This window comes from Pipistrellus kuhlii, unplaced genomic scaffold, assembly GCF_014108245.1.
Source record: "Pipistrellus kuhlii isolate mPipKuh1 unplaced genomic scaffold, mPipKuh1.p scaffold_m20_p_110, whole genome shotgun sequence".
Taxonomy (NCBI): Eukaryota; Metazoa; Chordata; class Mammalia; order Chiroptera; family Vespertilionidae; genus Pipistrellus; species Pipistrellus kuhlii.
Genome location: NW_023425417.1, coordinates 132,639 through 155,000, shown reverse-complemented (window position 1 = coordinate 155,000; position 22,362 = coordinate 132,639). Strand labels below are relative to the sequence as shown.

Here is a 22,362-nt window from a genome sequence, read left to right as displayed (position 1 = left end):
TGAACTTGGCACCCACCATGCAGCTGGGGCCTCTCCCAGGTGGGCCAGGCCGGGGGCGGCGCCACCCGCGCCCCAAGGCTCCTCAGCCTGGTTCCCAGGCCCGGCTGGCAGCGCCCGGATCCTCACCCAGGCTCGGTGTGCCAGCGCCTTGCACAACCAGTCACACCACGTGGGCATGGTGGGTCCTGGGTCTCTGCCCCACACCTGATGGTGGGGTGAGGAGGGGGGGAGCCCCGCTGCTGCTAGCTGGCTGGGACCCTCAGAAGCCTGAGGGCTGGGGGGCGGGGGCACCAGACAAAGGCCCGGCGAGGCCACACCGGGCCCCTCCCCTCGGTGCCCCCCTCTGCTCTGGCCCGGCTCGGAGGGCACTGGGGACGAGGGGTTGTGAAAGATGTGGGGATTGTCACCCCACAGGGCACCGCCCGCCGGAGCGGGTGCCGGCCTGCTGGTGCGGAGCCCGGTCCCGGGCTGGTCCTGCCAGCTCGGGACGCCCACTGTCCTGCGTGCCCCGAGGAGGAGACACTGCCAAGCGGGTCACGGGCGCCGGGGCGGCGCGGCCAGCAGATCCGCACTCCCCCTCGCCCTGGGGCTGGTGGCTGACCCGGTTCTCAGGCCCCCACACCCGGGGGACACGGAGCCCTGCGGGGAGCGGCCAGGACGGCTCTGCTCAGAGACCTGGGGGAGCCGCAGGCAGAGAGGGACGGCTTCTCGGGCCGATCCGAGTCCGGCCAGGTCGGCTCCTCTGAGGACACCAGGCTGGCACCGTGGCCTGAGGACACCATGGCAGGGGACTGCGCCACATGCAGCTGCTTTTGTCCCGAACGCCCCTGCCTGAGGGGCCGCCCCACCCCCGTCCCCCCTTACAGCTGAGGAGACGAGGCCCAGGGTCCCCCCTGCACCTGGCACTGACCGGGCAGCCCCCTCGGCTCCCGGAGGTGGTGCCCCCAGGGATGTGCGATGGGGCTGGCGTGAGACAGGAGCAGGGCCTGGCGTGGTGAGGGCAGGGTGAGCGTGGGAGGCAGCCGGGGCCCCCGGGTCCCTGAGGGACCAGACTCCCCCGTGAGCTCACACCCAGCAATTCCCTCTGGGCGGGGCCTATCTCTGAATCACCTCGCCTGGCCGCTGTTACCCTCACCCAGCGCTTCCATCAAAGTCAGGCTTCTCGGCAGCCCCGCCCGCCTGCCTCCCCTCTGCTCACACCGCCGCCCTCCCGCTGCCCTGCTCATCCGGTCCGGCTCCCTCCTCACCAGCCTCTCCGGGAGGGAGCTGGTGCAGGACCGGCAGGCAGGGGTTCTGGGCTTGGAGGGGGGGGGGGGGGGGGGGGGGGGCCAGGAGGGGGAGGTATGGGGGCAGGAATTCCCAGGCTCCTCTTGGTCACACGCTTCTGTGACAATCACACCCCACCCACCCCTGCCCCAGCCCCTGCCCCCACACACAGACCCTCAGGCCTGCGGACCAGGCCCCGGCCCAGCTCCACCACCGGCCGTGAAACCTCCGAGCCTCAGTTTCCCTCAGGGGCAGGCCCTGGGCTGAGGCAAATTAGGGTGGCCCCGCGTCCGCCCCATCCCTCACCTCACACCCCTGGCTCAGGGTGGCCAAGGGCTTTGGGACCACCTCCCTCCAAGCTTTCTCTCCCCTAAAGCGTGAACCCCCTGCCTGTGCCCTCCCCCCACCCCCCAGCATCCCCAGGTGCCCAGGAGGCCAGACCCAGGGCAGGGAACAGTGTGTGTGTGTGGGGGGGGGGGGCGCGCCCAGTGTGGGTCCCGGGCTGGACTCCGCGCCGCCCTCCCTCCGGGAAGACCAGGCCTGAGACCCAGAAACCCTGCGCGCTGGCACCTCCGGTTTCACTTTCTCTTCGTGGCCTCCCCCTCCTCCCACCCGCGCGCTTTGAAGTGAGAGGGACAGGGATGGGCGCGCAGCCAGGCCGCCTCGCCCCGGGCGCGTCCCCCCGCCAGACGGTGCGGCCCCCACCCCCCGGAGCGGGACGGGGAGCCAGGTGCCGGGCGGGGCGGTGAGTCAGGGCCGCCCCCGCAGGGCGCGCCCGCAGTACCGGCGCGAGGACCCGCCGCGGCCCACGGGCCGGGAGCCGCCCGGAGGAACCGGTCCGGCCGGCGCCGGGCGCATTCCGGGCGGGGGAGGCGCCGGCCTCGCTTAAAAGGCGCCGCGCCGGCCTCTCTCCGCGGCACCGGCACCGGCGCACCGGGCCGCGCTCAGGGTCTCCGGGTTGCGGGCTCCGCGGAGGACGGGCGGATGGCCGGCCCGAGGCTGGGCTCCCCGCGCCGGGCCGGGTGGCTGTGGGCGCCCGGAGCGCAGGAGGCGCGGGTGGCGGCCTCTCTCCACAGCGCAGCGCGCCGGGGCCAGTGGTTCTCAACAGTTCAACAGTCTGTGCGCAATTGTGAAATGTTTAGGACCACTAGCCCCGGCGGGCCCGGCGGCACCGACACCGACACCGACACGGACACGGACAACGACGGGGCGTCCCGCCGGCTCAGCGCAGAGACGGGGCGCGCGGACCGGGAGGAGCCGCCCAAGGCCCGCCAGCCGGTCTCCCCGAGCTCTGCGCGCCCTGGCCGGGGTGGCGCCTGCCTCTGGGGGCGGCCGGACTGGGGGTGCCGGGCGCTGGGACCGCTGGACCGGGGCCCGCCTGGCGCTGCGGCAGCCCCGTCTCCCCGCTCCTGGCGCGCAGCCGGCCGGGAGCCGCCACCGCCGCCCTCAGCGCCGGGAGGGCCCCGGCCCCACCCTTCTCGCAACTCCGCAGGTTTCCCAGCCGCGACCTGGCGGTGGGCCCCACGGAGGGAGGGCACGCCCCGCTCCTGCTTCCCGAGCTGGGGAGGTGCGCCTGCCCTCCCGGAGCCGGCGGGGTGCGGGGTGCGCCCTTCCCTCCCGGAGTCCGCGGGGTGCGGAGTGCGCTCTGTCCTCCCGGAGCCGGCGGGGTGCGCTCTGTCCCCTGGAGCCGGCGGGGTGCGGGGTGCGCCCTGCGCCCTGCCCTCCCGGAGCCGGCGGGGTGCGCTCTGTCCCCTGGAGCCGGCGGGGTTCGGGGTGCGCCCTGCGCCCTGCCCTCCCGGAGCCGGCGGGGTGCGCCCTGCCCTCCCGGAGCCGGCGGGGTGCGCTCTGCCCTCCCCGCAGGGAGCTGGCCAACCACAGGCGCTGGGAGCAGTTGGGATTGTGCAGTCGGAGCCCGCACTGCCCCGGGGCCTGGGGCGCTCAGGGTCCGGTGAGCGCGGAGTGAATGAGGGTCCCTGGGACAGGGACTGGGGTGCGGAGGAGGGTGGGCACCTGCGCCCTCAGTGGCCGGGATCCTGGGGAGCAGGTGGCCTGGGAGCCTCGGGTGCTGCTTGGGGCCGGGCCGCTGTGTCCGCTGGATGAGCACGTTGTGATCCACGAAAATAAACTCCTCACCCAACACGGAACGCGTCCTGGGCCGCAGTCCTTCCTCCCCCTGGGCATCGCCATGTGGGGTTTCCCCTCCCTTCTCATCCCAGGACCAGACGGCCTGGCTCCGCCCTGCCTCTGGCCTCTGGCTCGGAGGCCCCCACCCTGCCACAGCGGCCCTCCCCAGGGCGGGGCTCCGGGACAACGCGGACCTGCTCTGCCTCCCTGAGTCAGGCCCTTGCCCCCCCCCCCTTTCCCCTTGGAGCTGCTGCCCCAGGGAGCAGGCAGGGAGGGCACCCTGCCCCCAGGCCCCACTGCCCACTCCACCTGCTCCCGGCCTCCCCAGGCCTCCGGCTGCTCCCCTCAGCCTGGCTGGGGCCCTGGTCCTGGGAGGGAGGAGGGTTAGGGTCAGGGTAGGAGGACTGAGGACCCCCCCCAGGGGGAGAGTCCGGGGGGTTCACATCCAGCCCTGCTGCCTAGGAGCAGGTGGCTGGCCAGCCTCCTCCCCTGGGCACCCCCTCTGGTTAAAGGGAGTGGCGCCCCCCTGGAGGGTCCACGGTGAGGCAGCCGACCTCCCACGCCGGCCTGGGCGTGAGCTCACGCTTGCCGGGGACCGCATCGCCTCGAGGTGGGAGGGCTGGTGGGGGGAAGCCAGAGCAATGGGGTGGTGCCTCCAAAGTGCCCCCCCACCCCAGTGCTGGGCCTCTGGCGGCTCCTGCTCGGCAAGCACAGCTCAGTCCTCTGGTCTCGGCCCCTGTGCCCAGCTCCTCCACTCCTTCACCTGCAGAGGGGAGTCCGCGCCCCTTCTTGGTGCTGGAGCCCCGGGAGCGAGCACACCCCCCCAGGCTGCTGGTGCCGGGCTCCGTCCGATGCACCTGCCAGTCCTCCCCCTCCCGGCCCCGCCAGGCCCCAGGGAGCCGAGCTGAGCGACGGGCCACGGAGATGGGGCTGAACACGCCGTGAGCTACAGCCCCGGCCCAGGGGGACACGCCCCTCGCCCCTGGGACCGCTTGTCTTTTCCGCCGGAGAAATAAACTCTGTCCTTCCCAAGTGCGGCTCTGTGTGTCACTGCTTCACCCGCAGGCTCTGGGCCAGCGCTCCCCAAGCCGCTGCGGGGTGCTTGGCCCAGAGGCCAGCGAGGAGCGGGAGCGAGCTGAGGCCGGCTAGGGAGGCCTCTGCCCCAAGTCCAGGGTGACGGCCTGAGGCCGAGACCTCGCTGAGGTGCTAGACCTGAGCCAGAGCACAGGGCGGGAGGGAGGGACACAGCCCGGGCCTGGGCCTCTGGGGGTGCCTGCATCCTGCGGGCCCTCTGCCCTCAGCCGAGGAGCCCCCAGCAGGCACAGCCTCCATCCACTCTTTCCTTCAGCCTCTATCCAGTTGCACAGGTTCCTGTCTGAGCCCCCAGCGGGCACAGCCTTCCTGCCCTAACCCCCCGCGGGCACAGGTCCCTGCCCGAAGCCCCAGCAGGCCCAGCCTCCCTGCCAGAGCCCCCAGCAGGCCCAGCCTCCCTGCCAGAGCCCCCAGCAGGCCCAGCCTCCCTGCCAGAGCCCCCAGCGGGCCCAGCCTCCCTGCCAGAGCCCCCAGCAGGGAGCTGCCCAGTCTTCATGCATGGGCTGCCGCCACTGTGGTCCAGTTGCCGCTGTGGGAGGAGAACAGGGGTGCCCCTCACTTTCTCCACCCCTCAAGTGACAGGTGAACCCCGAGAAACAGGCCTGTCCACTGGGAGGGTCTCCGGGCCAGGGGGACCTGGCTGAGCTGCTGTGGTCTGAGAGGCTTTGGGGACACGGAGGAGGGACAGAGGAACATGGATGGGACACGGATGGGTGAACACAATGAGGGACACGGATAGGAGTACGTGGATGGGGAGACACAGATGGGGGAACACAGGTGAGGGAAACAGATGGGGAACATGGTAGGGATACATGGATGGGGGGTCATGGATGGGGGAACAGATGGGGGCACAGTTGGGGGACATGGATAAGGGTACATGGATGAGGGAACATAGACGGGGACATGGATAGGGACATGGATAGGGGACACGGATAGGGGTACATTATTGCCCCCTGGCCTGACTCGTGGGTGAGCGCCGACCTATGAACCAGGAGGTCACGGTTCGATTCCCGGGCAGAACACATGACTGGGTGGCAGGCTCCATCCCCAGTGTAAGGCGTGCAGGAGGCAGCAGCTCCATGATTCTCTCATCACTGATGTTTCTCTCTCTCTCTCTCTCTCCCTTCCTCTCTGACATCAAGAAAAAACTCCACGAGAATCTTTTTAACATCTGTAGACTCTCTCTGTGGCCATGTTCCATCTTATTCTTTTTTAAAAAATTGATTGATGAGAGAGAGAGAGGGAGGGAGGGAGAGAGAAAAGAGGGACCATGGACTGGCTGTTCCCCTCGACCTCTGAGGCAGGAGGTCAGGAGGAAGTGGCGAGGCCAAGGCCAGGTCTGGGGTAGTGACAAGGTTGCGATGCAGCTGCCCTGGGGGCTTTTCCAGAGCTTTCCGGACCTCAGCCTCAGGCAAGGGGCCCGGGGAACCCTGTGGGACCCTGGCCCCTATGTGTCCCTCCGCTCTGCTTGGTGCCTGTTCTCAAGCTGGCGGCTGAGCCCAGGATGTGGGTGGGTAGAGGCAGAGGCACAGGTGCCAGAGCGGGGCCAGGCCTGTGGGGAGGGGTGGACACAGGGAGGGTGTGGAAGGGGTGCTGGGGAGGCCACGGGGCTGGGGGGGCCTCTGGCACCATCTCCCTCTCAGGGCCTCAGTTTCCCTGCCTGCAGGAGAGGGAACCGGAGCCAGGTGATGGCTTAGGTACCCTCCTTCCACCAGAGACTGTGGCCCCGGGGCGCCACCTGCTGGCTGCGCTGGGAAGTGTCCCCCAGACCCCATGTAGCTGTGTACACAGGTGGGACCCAGGGATCCTGGCTCCCCCTGTCTGACCTCAGGGGGCTGGGAGGAGGGGTCTGCTCCTGCTGTCTGCCCGCCTTCCTGCCCGCTTTCCTTAGAGTAGGGGTGTCGAACTCAATCAGAGAAGGGGCCAAAATCTAAAATCCAGCCTAAATCGCGGGCCGAATGGTTTACTGAACAGTCATAAACTGTCATTGTGATGGAAACGCAGCGGAGTGCAGTGATGACAGCGCGGTGCGGGCCACATTGCAAGGCCTGGCGGGACGGATTTGGCCCGTGGGCCTTGTGTTTGACACATGTGCCTTAGAGGATCACTGACACCTGGGAGTCTGGGCGCCCGGGGGTGCGTCTAACAGGAGACCGAGGACTTGGGGACGCGTGTCTGGGGCGGGGGCCTTGCTGGAAGAGGTGGCACCGGCTTTGACCTGAGGCTGGAGGTGGCCAGCTGTGAGGGAGAAGCCCAGGTGATCTGTCAGGACTTGGGGGTTGGGCATGGCGGGCGTGGGGGCGACGGGCCCTGGGAGCTGAAGGTGCCCCGGGGCGCCCTGGGGGGCAGGCTGGGGACAGAGCACACTGCCACCTTCTTCAATACGCCCCTAGCTGCAGCGCGGAGGCCGGACGCCAGGAGGCGGCAGTGGGCCCAGAGCCCGGGGCGGGGGCTCCGCAGGAAGGAGGTGGGGGGCGGGCTGGGGGCCTGAGCAGCGCAGGCTGAGCAGAGGTCTGACTGCGGACACACCCCCAAGGGGCAGGGGGTCCTGGGGGTAGAAGGCGGGGCGGTGAGAGCAGTGGGAGCCAAGGCGGGCTGGGGCGATCCACAGAGCGAAGGAAGGAGTGAATGAAGGAGTGACCCCCCCACCCCGCTTCCCGAAGCCCGGCCTCCTCCCGGGCGCTGGCCGAGGTGCTGAAACCGCGGCGCCCGCGACTCTGAGCCTGGGCTGGGCCTCCGGCGCGAGGAGCTGGACCGGGTGGGCAGCGGGCAGGAGGGCAGTGGGCTGGCTGTGTGACCCATCTCCAGAGGCGGCCTGACCCTGCTGGCCCCTCTCTCTCTCCCCGGGACAACCCTTTCCCTCAGGGACTGAGGGCTGACCATCCTCTGCACCTGCTGCTGCCCCGGCCCTTCGGAGAGCTCCCAGGTCACACCCTTCAGGCTGCTGCCCAGGGGAGAGGACGCAGCAGAACCAGGGGTGGCAGCCTCGGGGCAGCGCCTGGGGTGAGTCTCGACCAGTTACTCCCCCACTCCGTGCCTCAGTTTCCTCATCTGTAAAATGGGGCTCAGGGTAATACCCCTGGCGGATGGGACTGCCCGGCAGCAGATGCCCTTGAAGGATTGGTGCGGTGACAGCACCGTCTCCCACTGACACCTGCCCTCAGCCCTGCGGGGTGGGGGCAGGGGCACAGCCTGAGCAGGATGGTTTGCCTCCGAGGCTCGCTGGGCTGTGGCCACCGGCTGCTCCCCTAGGCACCCTACCCCACCCTCCAGGAGCGGTGTGATGGGGCCTGGTGAACTGATAGCCCTGGGAGCACCTTAGGATGAGGGAGAAGGTCTCACCCTCCCACCTCGAGGGGCCGAGGATGGGTCCATGCCCAGTGTGGCCCTGGCCCGGGGCCTCGGACACTCACTGTCTGCAGCCTGGGCACGCCGAGCCTTCCTAGCTCCTTCCCAGATCCTCCTGCCGTTCTGGCTAAACACCTGCAGCACAACGGGAAGGAAGGTCCCTCCGGAGCCCCGCCTCCCCTCTCCCCAGGGCAGGGCTCGCTCTGGCTCCGCGTCGCTGCCGGCGAGGGTCCGGTCATGGGCACATTGTGTTTGGGGCGACTTTGCATGAGCCCTGATGTGTTTTTAAGTTCTTCACCCGAGGTTATTTGAGATTCCCACTGGTTTTTAGAGAGCGCAGAAGAGAGAGGGAAAGACAGAGAAATATCGATGTGAGAGAAACACAGCGATGGGCTGCCTCCTGCATGCGGCCCAACCAGGGTCTGGGCCAGGAGGAGCCTGCACCGGAGGTCGTGCCCTTGACCCCAACAGCACCCAGGACCCTCCCATCCGCCGGCCGGAGACCAGCCCTGGCTTTGGACCTGTGTCCACTTTGTCCATTTCCCTCCGGCCAGGTTCCCACCGTCGCAGTGTGACTGCCGCCAGGTCTCCCACGGGCACTGTGGGTGGGGGGGTCCCCTTCTCAGCTCCCCAATTCCAGGCTGGAAGGCTGGTCCCTTCCTGGAAGGCCCAGGAGGGGCTGTCTGCGTGTGGAAGGCATGTGTATGTGTGTGTGTGAGTGTGTATGTGTGTGTGTGTGTGGGGGGGGTCCCGGATGTCCCCGGCAGGTGGGGAGGGGTAAGAGGACTCTCTCCCCAGACCTGTGCAGGAACCTGACCCGCCAGCCCCGTGTCCCCTGCCGTCCCCAGGTGTCGCCACGGGGCTGGCTGGGAGGCGAGTCCAGCTGTTAATGGGTCTGAGCTGGGGGGAGGTTCGCCTCAGTGCTCAGAGCCTAGATTTCCCCGGGGGCAGCTCTGGGAAATTAAATGTTCAAAATGGCCCTGTGATGCTTTAATCAACCTGCTGAGATGGCAGCGGCCCCTCCCAGGGCACTGGGTCCCAGGGGGAGGCCCCTCCCCCAGGCTCGGGCTCAGGGGCGGGAGGGGAGGGGGGGTCAGGACAGGCTCCTGGGTGCCAGCGGCAGGAGGAGGGAGGAAGGTGTGGGCCCAGGTTGGCCTCCAGGAGCCTGGCTCCTCCCAATTCAGACCAGAGGGCCGGCAGGGGCAGCGGAAAGGGGCAGGGAGGAGGGAGAATGAGGGGACTGCCCTAGGGCTTGTCCTGATCTCTGCCCCAGACCAGGGGTGGCACTTGCTCCTGACCCAAGGCCTGGGGGGGGGGGGGACTCTGTGGCCCAGGATGTGTTTATGATGAGCTGGTGTGTGTGTGCGAGGGGGTAGGAGGGAGGTGAGGAGTGGGGAGGAGGGGGGTGTGGAGATGCTGCCACTTGGGGGAGTCAGGGGAGGATCCCAGTGAGTAGGGGCGAGGTAGGGAGGTTCCATGGCCCTCCCTAGTTGCCAGGACGGGTGCAGCCATAGCACCCAGCCAAGCTGTCTTGTCCTGACCCCCGGCGCCCTTTCTCAGTCTTCTCTGCGCCTGGTCGTTTACGCACAGGTCCCACCAAGGCCCAGCTCCCCCGGGAGTGTTCCCCGACCCCTTCGCTCCCCACACCTTTCCCCGGGGCCTAGCTTATTTAGGGGACTCGGCCTCTATGCTCCGCTCTCCCCTAGCAGGCGGCTGGCGCTCTCCGCCTGTGCCCGCAGGGGGCGCCTGAGAGCACAGGAGACCGGCGGGCACAGCGCAAGCAGCAGGAGCGGGGTCCCGGCCTGAGTGTGCAGCCGGGCAGGCAGCGCGCCCCGCCCGTCACTCCGACCTAATGTGGCCGCGCCAGGAGCCTGGGCCGAACCCTCGAGCCGCAGGGGTTCGCGGGGCGGCCCGAGGGTCCGGGTCCAGGGCTGCAGGTGGCTGCGGGATGGGGTTTTGGAGTGTTGCACAGCTGGGCAGAGGTCCCACTGCGCTGCTCTGGGTGCTGGGGGCGTGTGTGTGTGTGTGTGTGTGTGTGTGTGTGTGTGTGTGTGTGTGTGAGGCGGGCCTTGGGGTCCCTAGGCCGAGGCTCCGCGTGGTGCGGGGCTGACAGGGCCTGAGTGGGAGCTCAAGGTCAGTGTGCTCCGGCTCGTCTGCAGGGCCTGGGACCCGGAGGCGCGGAGACTCCGGGACTGATCGGAGGGGGTGGGAGAGCGAAGGGGAGGGGGACGGGCATGCGATGGGCCCCCTGTCGGCAGAGGCTTCCGGCGCCCCGCTCAGCAGCGCGCCCACCGCCTTCCCGGAGCCGCGCGGCCGGGCACCAGGAGGGGCGGGCGGGGCGGGGGATGCGGCCGGCGGACCCGCAGCGAGCGCGGCCCTCGCCCCTCCGGCTCCCGTCCTCGGGCGCGTGCCGGGGCCTGGCGCGCCGCGGGCGGAGGGGGCGCTGTGGGCGCCGGCGGGCGGGGCGGAGCGCGGGGGCGCGCGGCGCGGGCGGAGGAGCGGGCCGGCGGCGGCCGTGCGCTGTGCGGGGGGCGGCGGCGGCGGCGGGCGGAGCCGGGCGGAGCCGGGCGCCTCCGCGTGCTCCGCTCCTATGGCGCTGCCCGGGCCGCCCGAGCAGCCCCGCGGCGCGCCCCGCCGGGCGCCGGGCCTGCTGGAGATGGGGGCGCTGTGCCTGGACTCGGAGATCGTCCTGGGCTTCACCAGCCACCTCCTGCGGCGGCGCGCCAAGGTGAGGGCGCCCGCGGCTCAGGGCGCGGCGCGGGGACGGAGCTCCGGTCCGGGCGGGGGGCTGGCCGCGCCCCCGTCGGTGCCGCCCGGGCCCGCCTCCCGGCTGCGTCCTGGCCGGAGGCGGCTGGCCCGGGCGGGCACCGGGGCGCGGGGACTCCGGGTCCCGCCGCGCCGGGCTGGGCGGGCGAGGCGGGGAGACGGAGGCGGCTCCCCGTTCCTCGGGCGCCCGGCACCTGCGGGGCTGTGTCCCGGCCCTGGGGACCCGGGAGGGCGCGGAGCGTGTGCTCCCCGAGCGCCGCGGCGGTGCCTGTGGGCGACCGAAGTTGCGGGTGTGGCCGGCCCTGGTCTTAGGACGGGGCTCCGGGCCGGTGTCTCCGGGAGCGCGTGTGGGCACCGAGTGTCTGTGTGTGAGTGTGTGTGAGTGTCTGTGTGTGTGTGTGTGTCTGTGTGAGTGTGTGTGTGTGTGAGTGAGAGTGAGTGTGTGTGTGTGAGTGTGTGTGTGTGTGTGAGTGAGTGTGTGTGTGTGTGAGGGTGTGTGTCTGTGTGTGTGCGTGTGTGAGTGTGTGTGTGAGTGTGTGTGTGTGTGAGTGAGTGTGAGTGTGTGTGTGTGAGTGTGTGTGAGTGAGTGTGTGTGTGTGAGTGAGTGTGAGTGAGTGTGTGTGTGTGTGTGGGTTGGGGGGCCAGAGCAGGGGGGGCGGTGCTGTCTGCAGGCAATGGGGTGGGGGCAGCACATTGGTGGGGTGTCCGGGCACCGGGTCCGGTGCTGCTGCCGCCTGTTGTCCTCGGCGGGGCTGTGGACCCGGAGCTCCGGCCAGGCTGGGCGGTAAGGGGCGGGAGGCGGTGGCCTCACTGCGGCGTGGGGAGCCCCTGCCCACAGTGTCCGCCCCCCGCCGCGGACCGGCCGCAGACCCCTCGGTGCCCACACGCGCTCCCCGAGACACCGGCCCGGACGCCTCTCCGGGGAGCACTCCCAGCAGAGGGGCGGGGGCGGAGCCGGGGAGGAAGGCGGCTCCGGGGCGCGGAGAGAAGAGCGCCGCCCCCGCCCCCGAGCGCGCGGGGAGCCGCCCGCAGCCCCGGCCCAGCGCTCCGCGCCCTGGAGCAGCGGCGCCGGCCCCGCTCCAGCCCGGCGGCCGGCAGGGGGCGCCCGCGGCTCGGGAAGGCGGCACCCCGCCCGCCCAGCCCGGCCGGGTTTCGGGCGGACCGGAGCGGGGACCGGGACCCCGCCGCCTGGGACGGCGGCCGCTCCGCGGGCTGAGCCGGAGCGCGAGCAACTGGTCGCCGGCGGAGGGGAGGGGAGGGGAGGGGAGGGGAGGGGAGGCAGGGGACCGCCCAGCCGGAGACAAACAGGCAATTAATTCCGAGCTCAGCGCCCATCTGCCGGCCGGCCGGCCGGGGACAACAGGTCCCGCGCAGCCCGGGCCGCCGCGCCCCGCCCCCCGCGCCCCGGGCGCAGCCGCCCCCGGCCTCCCGCCCCCCGGCCTCCCGCACACGCGCGGCCGCAGACACGCCGGACCCGGGACCCGGCCGGGGCAGCGCACGCCGCGGAGTCACTCGCCGCGCGTGGCCGGGGCCACGCGGAGTGCGTGCACCGGCTTCGCAGGAGGCGGCGGCCGGGACGCTGGGGCCTGGACTCGGCCCCTCCTCGCCCCGCCCCCTCGGTGACTTGGGAAGACCGCCCGGGCCGGGGCGCGGGAGTGCGCTGCGCCTCCGCGGAGACTCGCAGACCCCGTGTCCCCGCAAAAGGGCGGGAAGGCGCCGGGGCGAGCGCGTCCGCGGGTCGGAGAGCGGCCCCCGCCCGCCCCGGGCCCGGCCTCGCCCAGCCGGCCCGGCCGGAGGCGGTGGGGTCCTGGGGCGGGAGGGGCGCGCGCGGGGCGGGGTCCCCTCTGCCCCCCACCGCCGGGCCCAGGGCAGGGCGGGCGGGCCGTCCTCCCAGCGCCCCGCCCCCGGCCCCGCCCCGGCCCGGCCCGCCCGCCCGCCCGCCGCCCGCGCGCTCCCCGCCACTCCGCCGCCCGCGCCGCCAACTCCGGAGCGACCGCGGGCCATGGGGGCGCCGCCGGGCCGGGGCCCGTAGCCGCGCGCCCCGACGCCCTCCCGCGCCGCCATGGGCAGCCGCGGCGGCCCCCCGTGCGCGGCGCGCCCCGCGGTACGGGCCGGGCCGGGCGGGCGGGCGGGCGGGGCGCCGCGGCGCAGAGTTCCAGACCCAGAGGCGGTCGCGGGGTGCGGGGCGCCCGCTGGGGGCTGCGGGCTCCTGCTGGGCCCCCCCTCCGGGCCCCTGGTGTGGGCGGCGGGCCCCAACTTTGCGGAGTGTCCCTGGCCGGCGGGGGGAGGGGGCGGACGCGCCGGGACTGGGGTCCCCGAGCCGGGCTCACGGCCCCTCCGCACTCACTTCCCGCAGGTGGCGGAGGCGGGCCCGGCCCGGGAGCCGCTGCAGCCCCTGGACCTGCCCCCCAGCAGGAGGCGGCCCGCCGGCCCCGCGCAGGACCCGTGCGGCAGCCGCCCTGCCCCCGAGGGCGCCGGGGCCGGCGCCGAGCAGGGCCACGCGGCCGGCGGCGGGGGCTGGTGCCGCCACTGCCACACGAAGCTCGCGGAGCTCAAGCGACAGGCCTGGAAGCTGGTCAGCGGGCCCGGGACGCCCCTCCGGGTATGTGACCCACGGTGCCCGGGTGTGGGCCGGCCCTTCCCTCCGGGCCTCAGTTTCCCGGTCTGCAACCTCCTGTGGGAGTTGGGGGGTGGGAGGGGCGGGGGACGTTGCTGCAGCTGGAGCCGGGTCAGTGTGGGGGGAGAGGGAAGGCGAGGGCAGGGACTCCCCCCAGGCGGGGCAGCTCCTGTCCTGCCAGCAGCGCTGGTGGCCCGGGTGAAGGTGCCCTGGGGGCCTCTGTCCAGGATCTGGAAGTTGCACACCTGGGGCAGGAGGCTTGGAAAGAGGGGGTTCTCCCCCCACCCCCTCCCTGCCTGGCCCCTCCCAGCTCCTTGGATGAGAATTGTGTGTGGGACACACCGCCCATCTGGGAAGTGAGGGGCTGGGCCCCTGGCTTCCCCAGGCTTGGTCTGGGGGTGGGGGTGGGGTGGGGGGCACCCTGCAGCCAATGGGCTCGCGGGGCCTTAGAAGGAGCGGGACCATTGTTCGAGGAACAATGCCCCCGGAAGTTGGCGAAGGGAAGGCGGGGGTCTGCAGAGGAAGCCCTTCCCGGCCTTCAGCCTGGGACGGCCGCCGAGGCCCCACTGAACTAAATATAGCTCCCCGAGGCCGGCTGGGGCGTGCGTGTGTGCGTGTGTGCGTGTGTGTGTGTGTGTGTGTGTGTGTGCGTGTGTCCCCGTGCCTGTGTGTCCCTGTGTGTCCCCGGCTGGGCAGGCCCCTGGGGCAGGCGGTGTGTGTGTGTGTGTGTGTGCGTGTGTCCCCGGTGCCTGTGTGTCCCTGTGTGTCCCTGGCTGGGCAGGCCCCTGGGGCAGGCGGTGTGTGTGTGTGTGTGTGTGTGTGTGTGTGTGTGTGTGTGTGTATGTGAGACCCTGGAGTCCCCGGTGCCGGTGTGTCCCTGTGTCCCCGGCTGGGCAGGCCCCTGGAGGCCGGCGGGGCGTGTGTGTGTGTGTGTGTGTGTGTGTGTGTGTGTGACCCCGGAGTCCCCGGTGCCTGTGTGTCCCTGTGTGTCCCCGGCTGGGCAGGCCCCTGGGGCAGGCGGTGTGTGTGTGTGCGTGTGTGCGTGTGTGCGTGTGTGTATGTGAGACCCCGGAGTCCCCGGTGCCTGTGTTCCCTGTGTCCCCTGCTGGGCAGGCCCCTGGGGCAGGCGGTGGGGTGAGTCTGCCTCCCGCCCTGGGCGCTCTCAGTGGCGGGGGGAGGGGACCTCGCCCGTCCTGGGTGGGCCGGACTCCCCCTCCGCTGTGACGGGGTGCAGCGGTGCCGAGCACTGCGCCAGGAGGCTGAGCCGGGTGGAAGGGAGCTGAGGGGCCTCAGCCCTCCGGAGGGCGTGCTCGGGGCAGACTCCCGGCTTTGCCTGCTTGTGGCCCGCTCCCTGCTCACCCACCAGGCAGACCGGGGCCCCACGCTTTGTTCCTGCTCTGCAGCCCCTCCCCCTTTCCTGTGTCAGACGGGCAGCTCAGGGGCTGGGCTGGGAGTGCTGTCCACCCTGCAGGGTGCTGTGCGGGGCAGGGGGTCCCCTGTCCGCTGTTCGTCTAGAGAGGAGAGGGCAGGGCCACGGCCACGGCCACGGGGGCGCTGAGGCACCTGGGCCACGGGGCCTGGGGCTGTGTCCCTGTCCCGCTGACCTGCAGCCCGGCTGGCCTGCCCGGGCCTCCTCAGGGAGGCGGGAGGCGTGTCCGGATGGACGGACGCACACGCAGCTGCCGCCGCTGGTGGGGAGGGAAGGCTGGGCAGCGGGCGGGGCGGGCTGGCGCACAGACCTGCTTCTAGGAGTTCCCTCAGGAGATGACTTCATGAGGCAGCGCTCAGCCCAGGGGGCCTGTTAGCTCGCTGGTCCCCGGTGCCTGTGTGTCCTGCGGGCTGCTGGGCTCCCGCTGCCGGGCGGCCTGAGACGCCCAGGCTGGTCTCGGGGAGACCCCATGGGCCCCGCCCACCCTCCTGCCAGCGCACAGGTCCCTGCTGTGGGGCCCTGGGCAGGTGCCCCGAGACCCTGGGCCTCCGTCTCCCTCTCTGTGCCCAGGACACGGGCATCCGCTGGGCACGGCCCAGCACCCCTGGCCCTTTGATGTGGCTGGAGGGTCTGTGACGGGCCTTTGGGGGCAAGGTGGGGCCGGCGCGGGGCGGGCGGGTGGGCGGGGGGGGGGTGTGGATCAGAGTGGGCCTGGGTGCAAAGCCTTTGTCTCCTGTGCCGCCCGGTGCTCCCTGCCCGGTGCTCCCCGCCCAGTGCTCCCCGCCCTGTGCTCCCCGCCCGGTGCTCCCCGCCCTGTGCTTCCCGCCCTGTGCTCCCCGCCAGGTGCTCCCCGCCCTGTGCTCCCCGCCCGGTGCTCCCCGCCCGGTGCTCCCCGCCCGATGCTCCCCGCCCGGTGCTCCCCGCCCGGTGCTCCCCGCCCGGTGCTCCCCGCCTTGTGCTCCCCGCCCGGTGCTCCCCGCCCTGTGCTCCCCGCCCGGTGCTCCCCGCCCTGTGCTCCCCTCCCGGTGCTCCCCGCCCGGTGCTCCCCGCCCGTGCTCTCCTGCCCGGTGCTCCCCGCCCTGTGCTCCCCGCCCGGTGCTCCCCGCCCGGTGCTCCCTGCCTGGTGCTCCCCGCCCCGTGCTCTCCCGCCCGGTGCTCTCCCGCCCTGTGCTCCCCGCCTGGTGCTCCCCGCCCGGTGCTCTCCGCCCTGTGCCTGCCTTGGTTTCCCCCTTTGCCCCGTGGCAGCTGACCGCGGCAGGGGGACCAGGCCCTCTGGCCGCCTCTCTGTGACCTCACAGCACAGAGGTCTGGGCCCCCACATGCACCCAGGCTCCCCTCCAGCCCTTCCTCCTGCGCCTGCTGAGTGCACCCCGGGGCAGCCCGGCCAGTCCAGCCCTCCCCCAGCCCACCGAGCCGCAGCCTGCTCCCGGCAGCGTGGGGGCGGGGTCCTGGGGGGATCTGGTCCAGCCGCCACCCAGATGCACTGTGCTGGAGGCGGCTCCTCTGGAGCCCGAGGAGTGACATCCAACATCCGGCACAAGACAGGCGAGGTGTCAATACAGGTGCTGAATTGATTAGCGTCCCCCTGGGCAACGCGATCAATTCTCATTTAGATCAATTCTCATTTAGCGCTTGCGGATCTCCCTTCCCCTCCCCCTCCAGGGTCTGGCAGGGGTCTCGTCCTGCTGCCCCGAGGTGCTCGCTGACCTGGAGGCCAGGCCCCTCCTCCGCTGGCTCCAGGCCCGGCCTGGGGCTGGCGGTCCAGCAGCTGTCCGCTCCCGGGAGGCCTCCCCGCTCTCTCCATGCGCCCACGGCTGTTTCACCGATTTCTCCGGGCGTGGCTGTGTGTGTGCGGTGGGGGGTCCTGGGCCTGCCGTCTGGTGGCTGTGCCGGGGGGGGGGGGGGGGGAGGGGGCAGGGGCGGCAGAGCCAGCTGGCATTGGCCTCGTGCTGCCGGGCAGGTCAGCGTCCCCGCCCCCACCCCAGCTGCTTGGCATCCGGCCTGAGCTGCACCAGCTCCGGGGACCACCCGGAACCAGGGCCGCAGGGCCTGCCTTCGGCTCCGCGGGCACCCGCCGAGCAGGTGCTGGCAGGCTCCGGCAGCGGAGGTGTGAAGGGCGGCTCCCCGGGCTGTCGGGCAGGCTCCCAGCTGGCAGGGGCCGGGGTGACTCAGCCGAGAGGCTCCGGGCTCCCAGGCCACTCGGGGGCCGGCCCTGGCGGGGAGCGGGGCGGCTGGCCAGGCCTGGCTTCCCCGCCGTGTGACCTCCGCCGGCCCCTCCAGGTGGGCCCTGCGCCCCCGGGGCCCACCTTGTCCCCGGCTCCTGTGCTCCCCTCATCTGTGGCTGGTCCCGGGCCTCGGGGTGAGGGCCGTGGGAGTGCCCTCTGGGCCTCAGCTGGGGCGGCGGGGCCTCGGGATGCCAGGCGGGCGGGCGCTGCCAGGAGCTGGTTCTTGGCCGAGGAGCCCAGCTGCCGTCGGGGTGGGCCGAGCAGGGACCTGGGCTCTGACAGGCCTGGCTGTCCCTCTGCTGAGAGGAGGGGGTCAGGGAGGAGGTCACCCCTGAACCTCAGGCTGCTCAGAGCCTGGCCTGGGGGTTTGGGGATTTTTTCCCCATTGTTTTTTGGGGAGAGTGTAGGGGAGGGAAGAGGGGACAGAGAGAGAGGGAGAGAGGGAGGGAAACACCCATGCGAGAGAGACACATCGATTGGTTGTCTCCCACACGCATCCCGTCCCGACTGGGGCCAGGGATTGAGCCTGCAATGAGGTACATGCCCTGGACAGGAATGGACCCGAGACTTGCTGATGCTCTAACCACTGAGCAGCCAGCCAGGGCGAGCTGGGTCTTCTCTTCAATAGCAAGGAGTCTAGTTTCCATTTTCCTTTGCTGCCAGGAGGCTCACAGCTCCACCAGCCACGGCCTGTCTCTGTCCGTAACCTGTCTCAGTGTCCGTGGCCTGTCTCAGTGTCCGTGGAGCCGGTCCCTCCTGCTGGTGCTGATGAGGCTGTGGCTGAGGGTCCTGTCTTTAGTGGGCTGGGTCCCCGGGAGCCGCCGCAGGCTCTGCACAGGAGAGATTGGGACCGTGGGTGTCCCCTCCTGTGGGGGAGGGGTGGGAGCTGATGCTGGGTCACCCTAGTCAGGGTCCAGTGGCAGCGGCCCTCCTTGTCCCCCCCGGGCTCTGCGCTCCGGGCATCCCTCCCTCTCTCCTCCTCCTCTCCCCCTCCCCCCCACCCCCTGCACTGCCGCTGCTTCCGGGGTCTCAGCCTCAGTGAGAGCAGGTCCTTGGACTGACTACCCCGGGTCAGGGGCGCCCGCACGTCTGTGCCACGTGCTGCGGCCGGGGACCCCGCGGCTGGGTGGCTTGAGGGCTGTCTCGGAGGTGCCTGGTGCTCTGTGGGCGGGGAGCGGCTCAGCCAGGCGCCTGGGCTGGCGGATTCAGGGTGTTCATGCCCAGCGCCAGGCCAGGCCGCCCCCCGCCGTGTCCGGGCTCGGACGGTGGCCTCACACCCCTGCGTGGTTCTCCCCTGACCCGCGTTTCCAGCGGAGCGTGCCAGGCACTGGGCCTGCCTCGTGCCCGGCTCGGTGTGGGCTGCAGGATGCCCTCCCAGGGCCACAGCCCAGCACCGGCTCCGGGACCCCGCCAGCCCTTACCCTGGGCCTGTCCAAACCAGGGTGCGTCGGCCAGCCATCTCAGCGTGCCCCCCACCATGGCCGCCCTCGGCTCAGCCAGCCCCTCCCGGCTTGTCCCTGGGGCCCCGCTCCTTGGCCCCATCCCTTCCTCCGCCTCCTACACTTTGAGCTCCAACTCTGCTGTGTGGCCCGAGCCAAGTGCCTTAGCCTCTCTGAACCCCCATCTGTCAAGGGGGCATGCTCCAGGCAGCCAGCAAGTGGGGCAGTTCCCAGGGGTGGGTGTCTGGGGGCCGTGGGAGCCGGGGGCAGCCTGGCGGTGGGGGGTGGGTGGTGCCAGCCCCGGTGGAGGAGTCTGCTGTTGCCACGTCAGAGGGTCACCCCCCGCGCCCACGGTGCTGGGTGAAGTGAGTCTGAGTCCAGGCCCGAACACGCCGAGCCCTCCCCGGAGCGGAGGGGTCCCTGGAGGCCATCTCCTGCCCCCCTCCCCCTCCTCAGGGAGGCCTGTGCTCTGGCCTGCAGCTCCGGGCCTTCAGTGCATGGGGCAGAGGACAGGGGCCCCATTGAGGAGAGGGGTCTCAATGCACCAGTGTGTGCCCTGCGCCCGGCCGGCTGGCACAGGGCCGGGGGGCCGGTGCTGGTCAGTGCTGGGCGGGCTGGGCGGCGCCCCGGCAGAGGGACCTGGGTCAGCCCCGGGCTCGGCCTCCGGCTGAGGGGCTGGATGTGGGACAGGGAGCCTGGCTGTGGGCAGGGCGGCCGCTCTGGGTCTCGGGGTCCGTGGAACCGGCCTCGGGCGGGCGGCAGGGCCTCGGGCTGGCCCTGGTGAGATGCCGGTGGGAGGGAGGGGCCGGGGCCGCCCAGAGGCCGGCCACAGGCAGGCGGTTTCCAGCTGGAAAACAGCCCTGACCCCTGACCTGCCCCAGCCCGGCCCGGCTGCACGCGACATCGGAATGTCCTCAGGCCTGGACCGCAGTCAGGGGCGGGGCTGGCCGGGGCAGGGGTCCTTCCTGGACCTGTTGTCAACTCCGGAAGCAGCGGCTGCGGGGTCACTGCTGGCTCTGCTCTCTGCTCGCTGTGCTGGGGGGAGGGGGGCAGGGGCTGCGCTGGGGGGAGGGGAGGCAGGGGCTGAGCTGGGGGGAGGGGGGCAGGGGCTGAGCTGGGGGAGGGGGGCAGGGGCTGAGCTGGGGGGAGGGGGGCAGGGGCTGAGCTGGGGGGAGGGGGGCAGGGGCTGAGCTGGGGGGAGGGGGGCAGGGGCTGAGCTGGGGGGAGGGGGGCAGGGGCTGAGCTGGGGGGAGGGGGGCAGGGGCTGAGCTGGGGGAGGGGGGCAGGGGCTGAGCTGGGGGGGAGAGGCAGGGGCTGAGATGGGGGAGGGGGCAGGGGCTGAGCTGGGGGGGGAGAGGCAGGGGCTGAGCTGGGGGGGGGGCAGGGGCTGAGCCTGGGGGGAGAGGCAGGGGCTGAGCTGGGGGAGAGGCAGGGGCTGAGCTGGGTGGGAGAGGCAGGGGCTGAGCTGGGGGGGAGAGGCATGGGCTGAGCTGGGGGGAGAGGCAGGGGCTGAGCTGGGGGGAGAGGCAGGGGCTGAGCTGGGGGGAAGAGGCAGGGGCTGAGCTGGGGAGGGGGCAGGGGATGAGCTGGGGGGGAGAGGAGGCAGGGGCTGAGCTGGGGGGAGGGGGGCAGGGGCTGAGCTGGGGGGAGGGGGGCAGGGGCTGAGCTGGGGGAGGGGGGGCAGCGGCTGAGCTGGGGGGAGAGGGACAGGGGCTGAGCTGGGGGAGGGGGCAGGGGCTGAGCTGGGGGGAGAGGCAGGGGCTGAGCTTGGGATGGGGGTAAGGCAGAGGGGCTCCCAGGGAGGACCGTAGCTTGGACCCAAGCTCACCCCCCCCCCTCTCGGGCGCTCCTCCCGGCTGGGCACCCGGACCGTTTGCCCCCCCGGGGCCCTCCCTCTGGGTTCTGGGCCCCTTTCTAAAGACGGGTGATGGGATGGGAGAGGGTGTGCCGCAGCCCTGAGGTCTGGGGCTTCTCTGGGCTGGGGCCCGGCCCCCTCTGTCCCTCTCCGTGGCCTCGGTGGGTGTGGTCAGCTCCAGGGGCCGGGCTGGGAGCCCGTCTGGCCAGCTGGGAAGGTGGAGGGATCAGAGCAACTTAGAGACCCAGGACCGGCTGGCCAGCACGGTCACTCTCGGGGGGCTGGCTCCCTAACACCGGGTGGCCTGGGGGTAGGGGTGCACGAGGCTAAATTGAACCAAATTAAGAAAAACATTCTCAAATGCGAGTGAAACATCTGCTCAGTCAGGTCACAGGAGGAGATGAGAAGTAACATTTGCAGCAGTGACGACTGTCTTTCTGAGGTGCCGGCCTCCTGGGGGGCGGGAGTTTGGGGGATTAGGGGTGGGGATGGGTGACGGGCCCACCCTGCGGGGCACTGCCCGGAGGCTCAGGGTGGGCTCACATGGTCCCAGGCAGGTCTGGGGGGGCTGCTCTGAGTGTGGCCTGAGACAAAGGGGAGAGCTGGCCCCTGCTCAGGGCCGGGCCACAGCCAGGCCTGCAGCCAGGGGGGCTGTGCGGGGGCTGGCTTTGATCATGCCCCCCCCCCCCCGCCCCGGCCTGAGGCTGTCAGGGAAGGGCTGGTGGGAGTAGGCGGGGTGTGGGGAGACCAGGCTGCCCCGTCTGTCTTTCTGCTCCCCACTCTCCAGGGCCTCTGATTAGTGCCCAGGCCTGGTGGGCGGGGCCTGCTGACAGCTGCTGTCTGAATTCCTCACACACAGCTGGGGGCGGGGTGGGGTGGGGGCGGGTGGGTGTGCTGCTCTGGCTTCCTGTCGCCTCCCCGGGGCCTGGCGGCTTGCAGTGGGTTCCCGGGTCCGCGCCCCGTCCTGCCTCCTCCGGGTGCCCGTGGAGGGGGCTGGGGCGCCCCTAGGGGCCCAGGTCCCTGAGACAGGCCGAGGCCGGGAACAATGGCTGCGGGGCCGGCGGGCAGGGGCTGGGCCGCCTTTCAAGTCGGGTTAATGGCTCTAGCAGGCACTTCCTTCCCCTCGCCCCGCCACCACCCGTGGCCTCCCGCTGAGTGGAAAAACCAGAGTAATCAGAGCCAGGACCTGGGAAATGGGGGGCGTGCCGCGTCTGGATTCCATCTGGGGCCCGAGCCGTTTCCATGCCCCCCCCATGCTCTCGTCCCCCTCCTGCCGCCCCCCACGGAGGCCGCCCAGCCAGGCTCCCGGCTCCCAGAGGCTCCGGCTCGGCCTCCCAGGCCTCCCCTGGCCCGGTCAGGCTCCGGGGGGGGGGGGGGGGCCTCTGTGGCCAGCAGGGCAGCTGGGCTCGCGGGCCATCGCTCGGGGGTGTGGCCAGTGGTGAGCAGGGTGCCTGTGGCCAGGGAGGAGGGAGGCCGGGGCTGCGGTGGGGGGAGGGCCCGGGGTCCGGGCCGGCTGGGTGGGCCATGGGGCGGCCAGCTGGCCGGCTGGGAGACGGCCGCCTTCAGGATCCGTCTGCTGGGTCAGCGCTGGGAGGCCCGGGTGGGCGAGGCCGTGTCTGCTGGAGGGTCTGCCCCCGGGCCCTCTGGTCGGAGCTCAGCCCTGGGGAAGGGGCTCAGACCCGGCCGCCCCCACAGCCCTGGGCGGTGGTGAGTAGTCGGGTGGGGGTGGAGGAGCAGAGTGGGCCCTCCAGTGAGGATCGTCTGGTCAGAGGTGGCACTTCCTCCAGGAAGCCCCCCTGACCTCCGGGCTGGGCAGGGGCCTCCTCGGCCCGCCTGCTGCTGTTCTTAGCCCTCTCTGACACCAGGGGCGGGGCAGCCGCCTCTCAGCACGGCCCCCGAGTGGGCCTGAGCCCTGCCGCCCGCCTCCCTGCGCTGGTGCTGGCGCTGGCGGCCCCATTTCATCTTCCTCCCGGGCGCCAGGCCCACCCGCCCGGCTGGTCCCGGGAAGCCCCTGTGGCTCTGGACCAGACGGGACTTCCCACGGGGGCCCTGGGGCGCTGACCCTGGACGGCCCGGGGCCCGTGGCATCTGCCCGGCTCTGCGGCCTCCTGGCTGCTCCTCAGCCGCGTGGCCTGGTGGTCGGGGGCACGCAGACGCCTCGTTAGGAGCGGGCAGGGGGCCGGGCGGGCACCTGGGCCTGT

General features: G+C 71.8%; 1 protein-coding gene across 3 annotated transcripts in view; it reads left to right on the top strand.

The window, feature by feature from the left end:
- The first annotated feature begins 12,643 nt into the window (after positions 1–12,643).
- KIF26A (kinesin family member 26A) overlaps positions 12,644–22,362 on the top strand; it is a 30,543-nt gene continuing 20,824 nt past the window's right edge. For 2 of the 3 annotated variants that reach the window (XM_036432425.2, XM_045579649.1), the window contains exons 1-2: positions 12,644–12,700; positions 12,953–13,198. In XM_036432425.2, the coding sequence (XP_036288318.1) occupies positions 12,659–12,700; positions 12,953–13,198 (288 nt within the window). In that variant the 5' untranslated portion in view covers positions 12,644–12,658. Of the gene's footprint in view, positions 12,701–12,952; positions 13,199–20,455; positions 20,604–22,362 lie in introns of those variants that run through there. The other variant, XM_045579650.1, reaches the window with a different exon arrangement.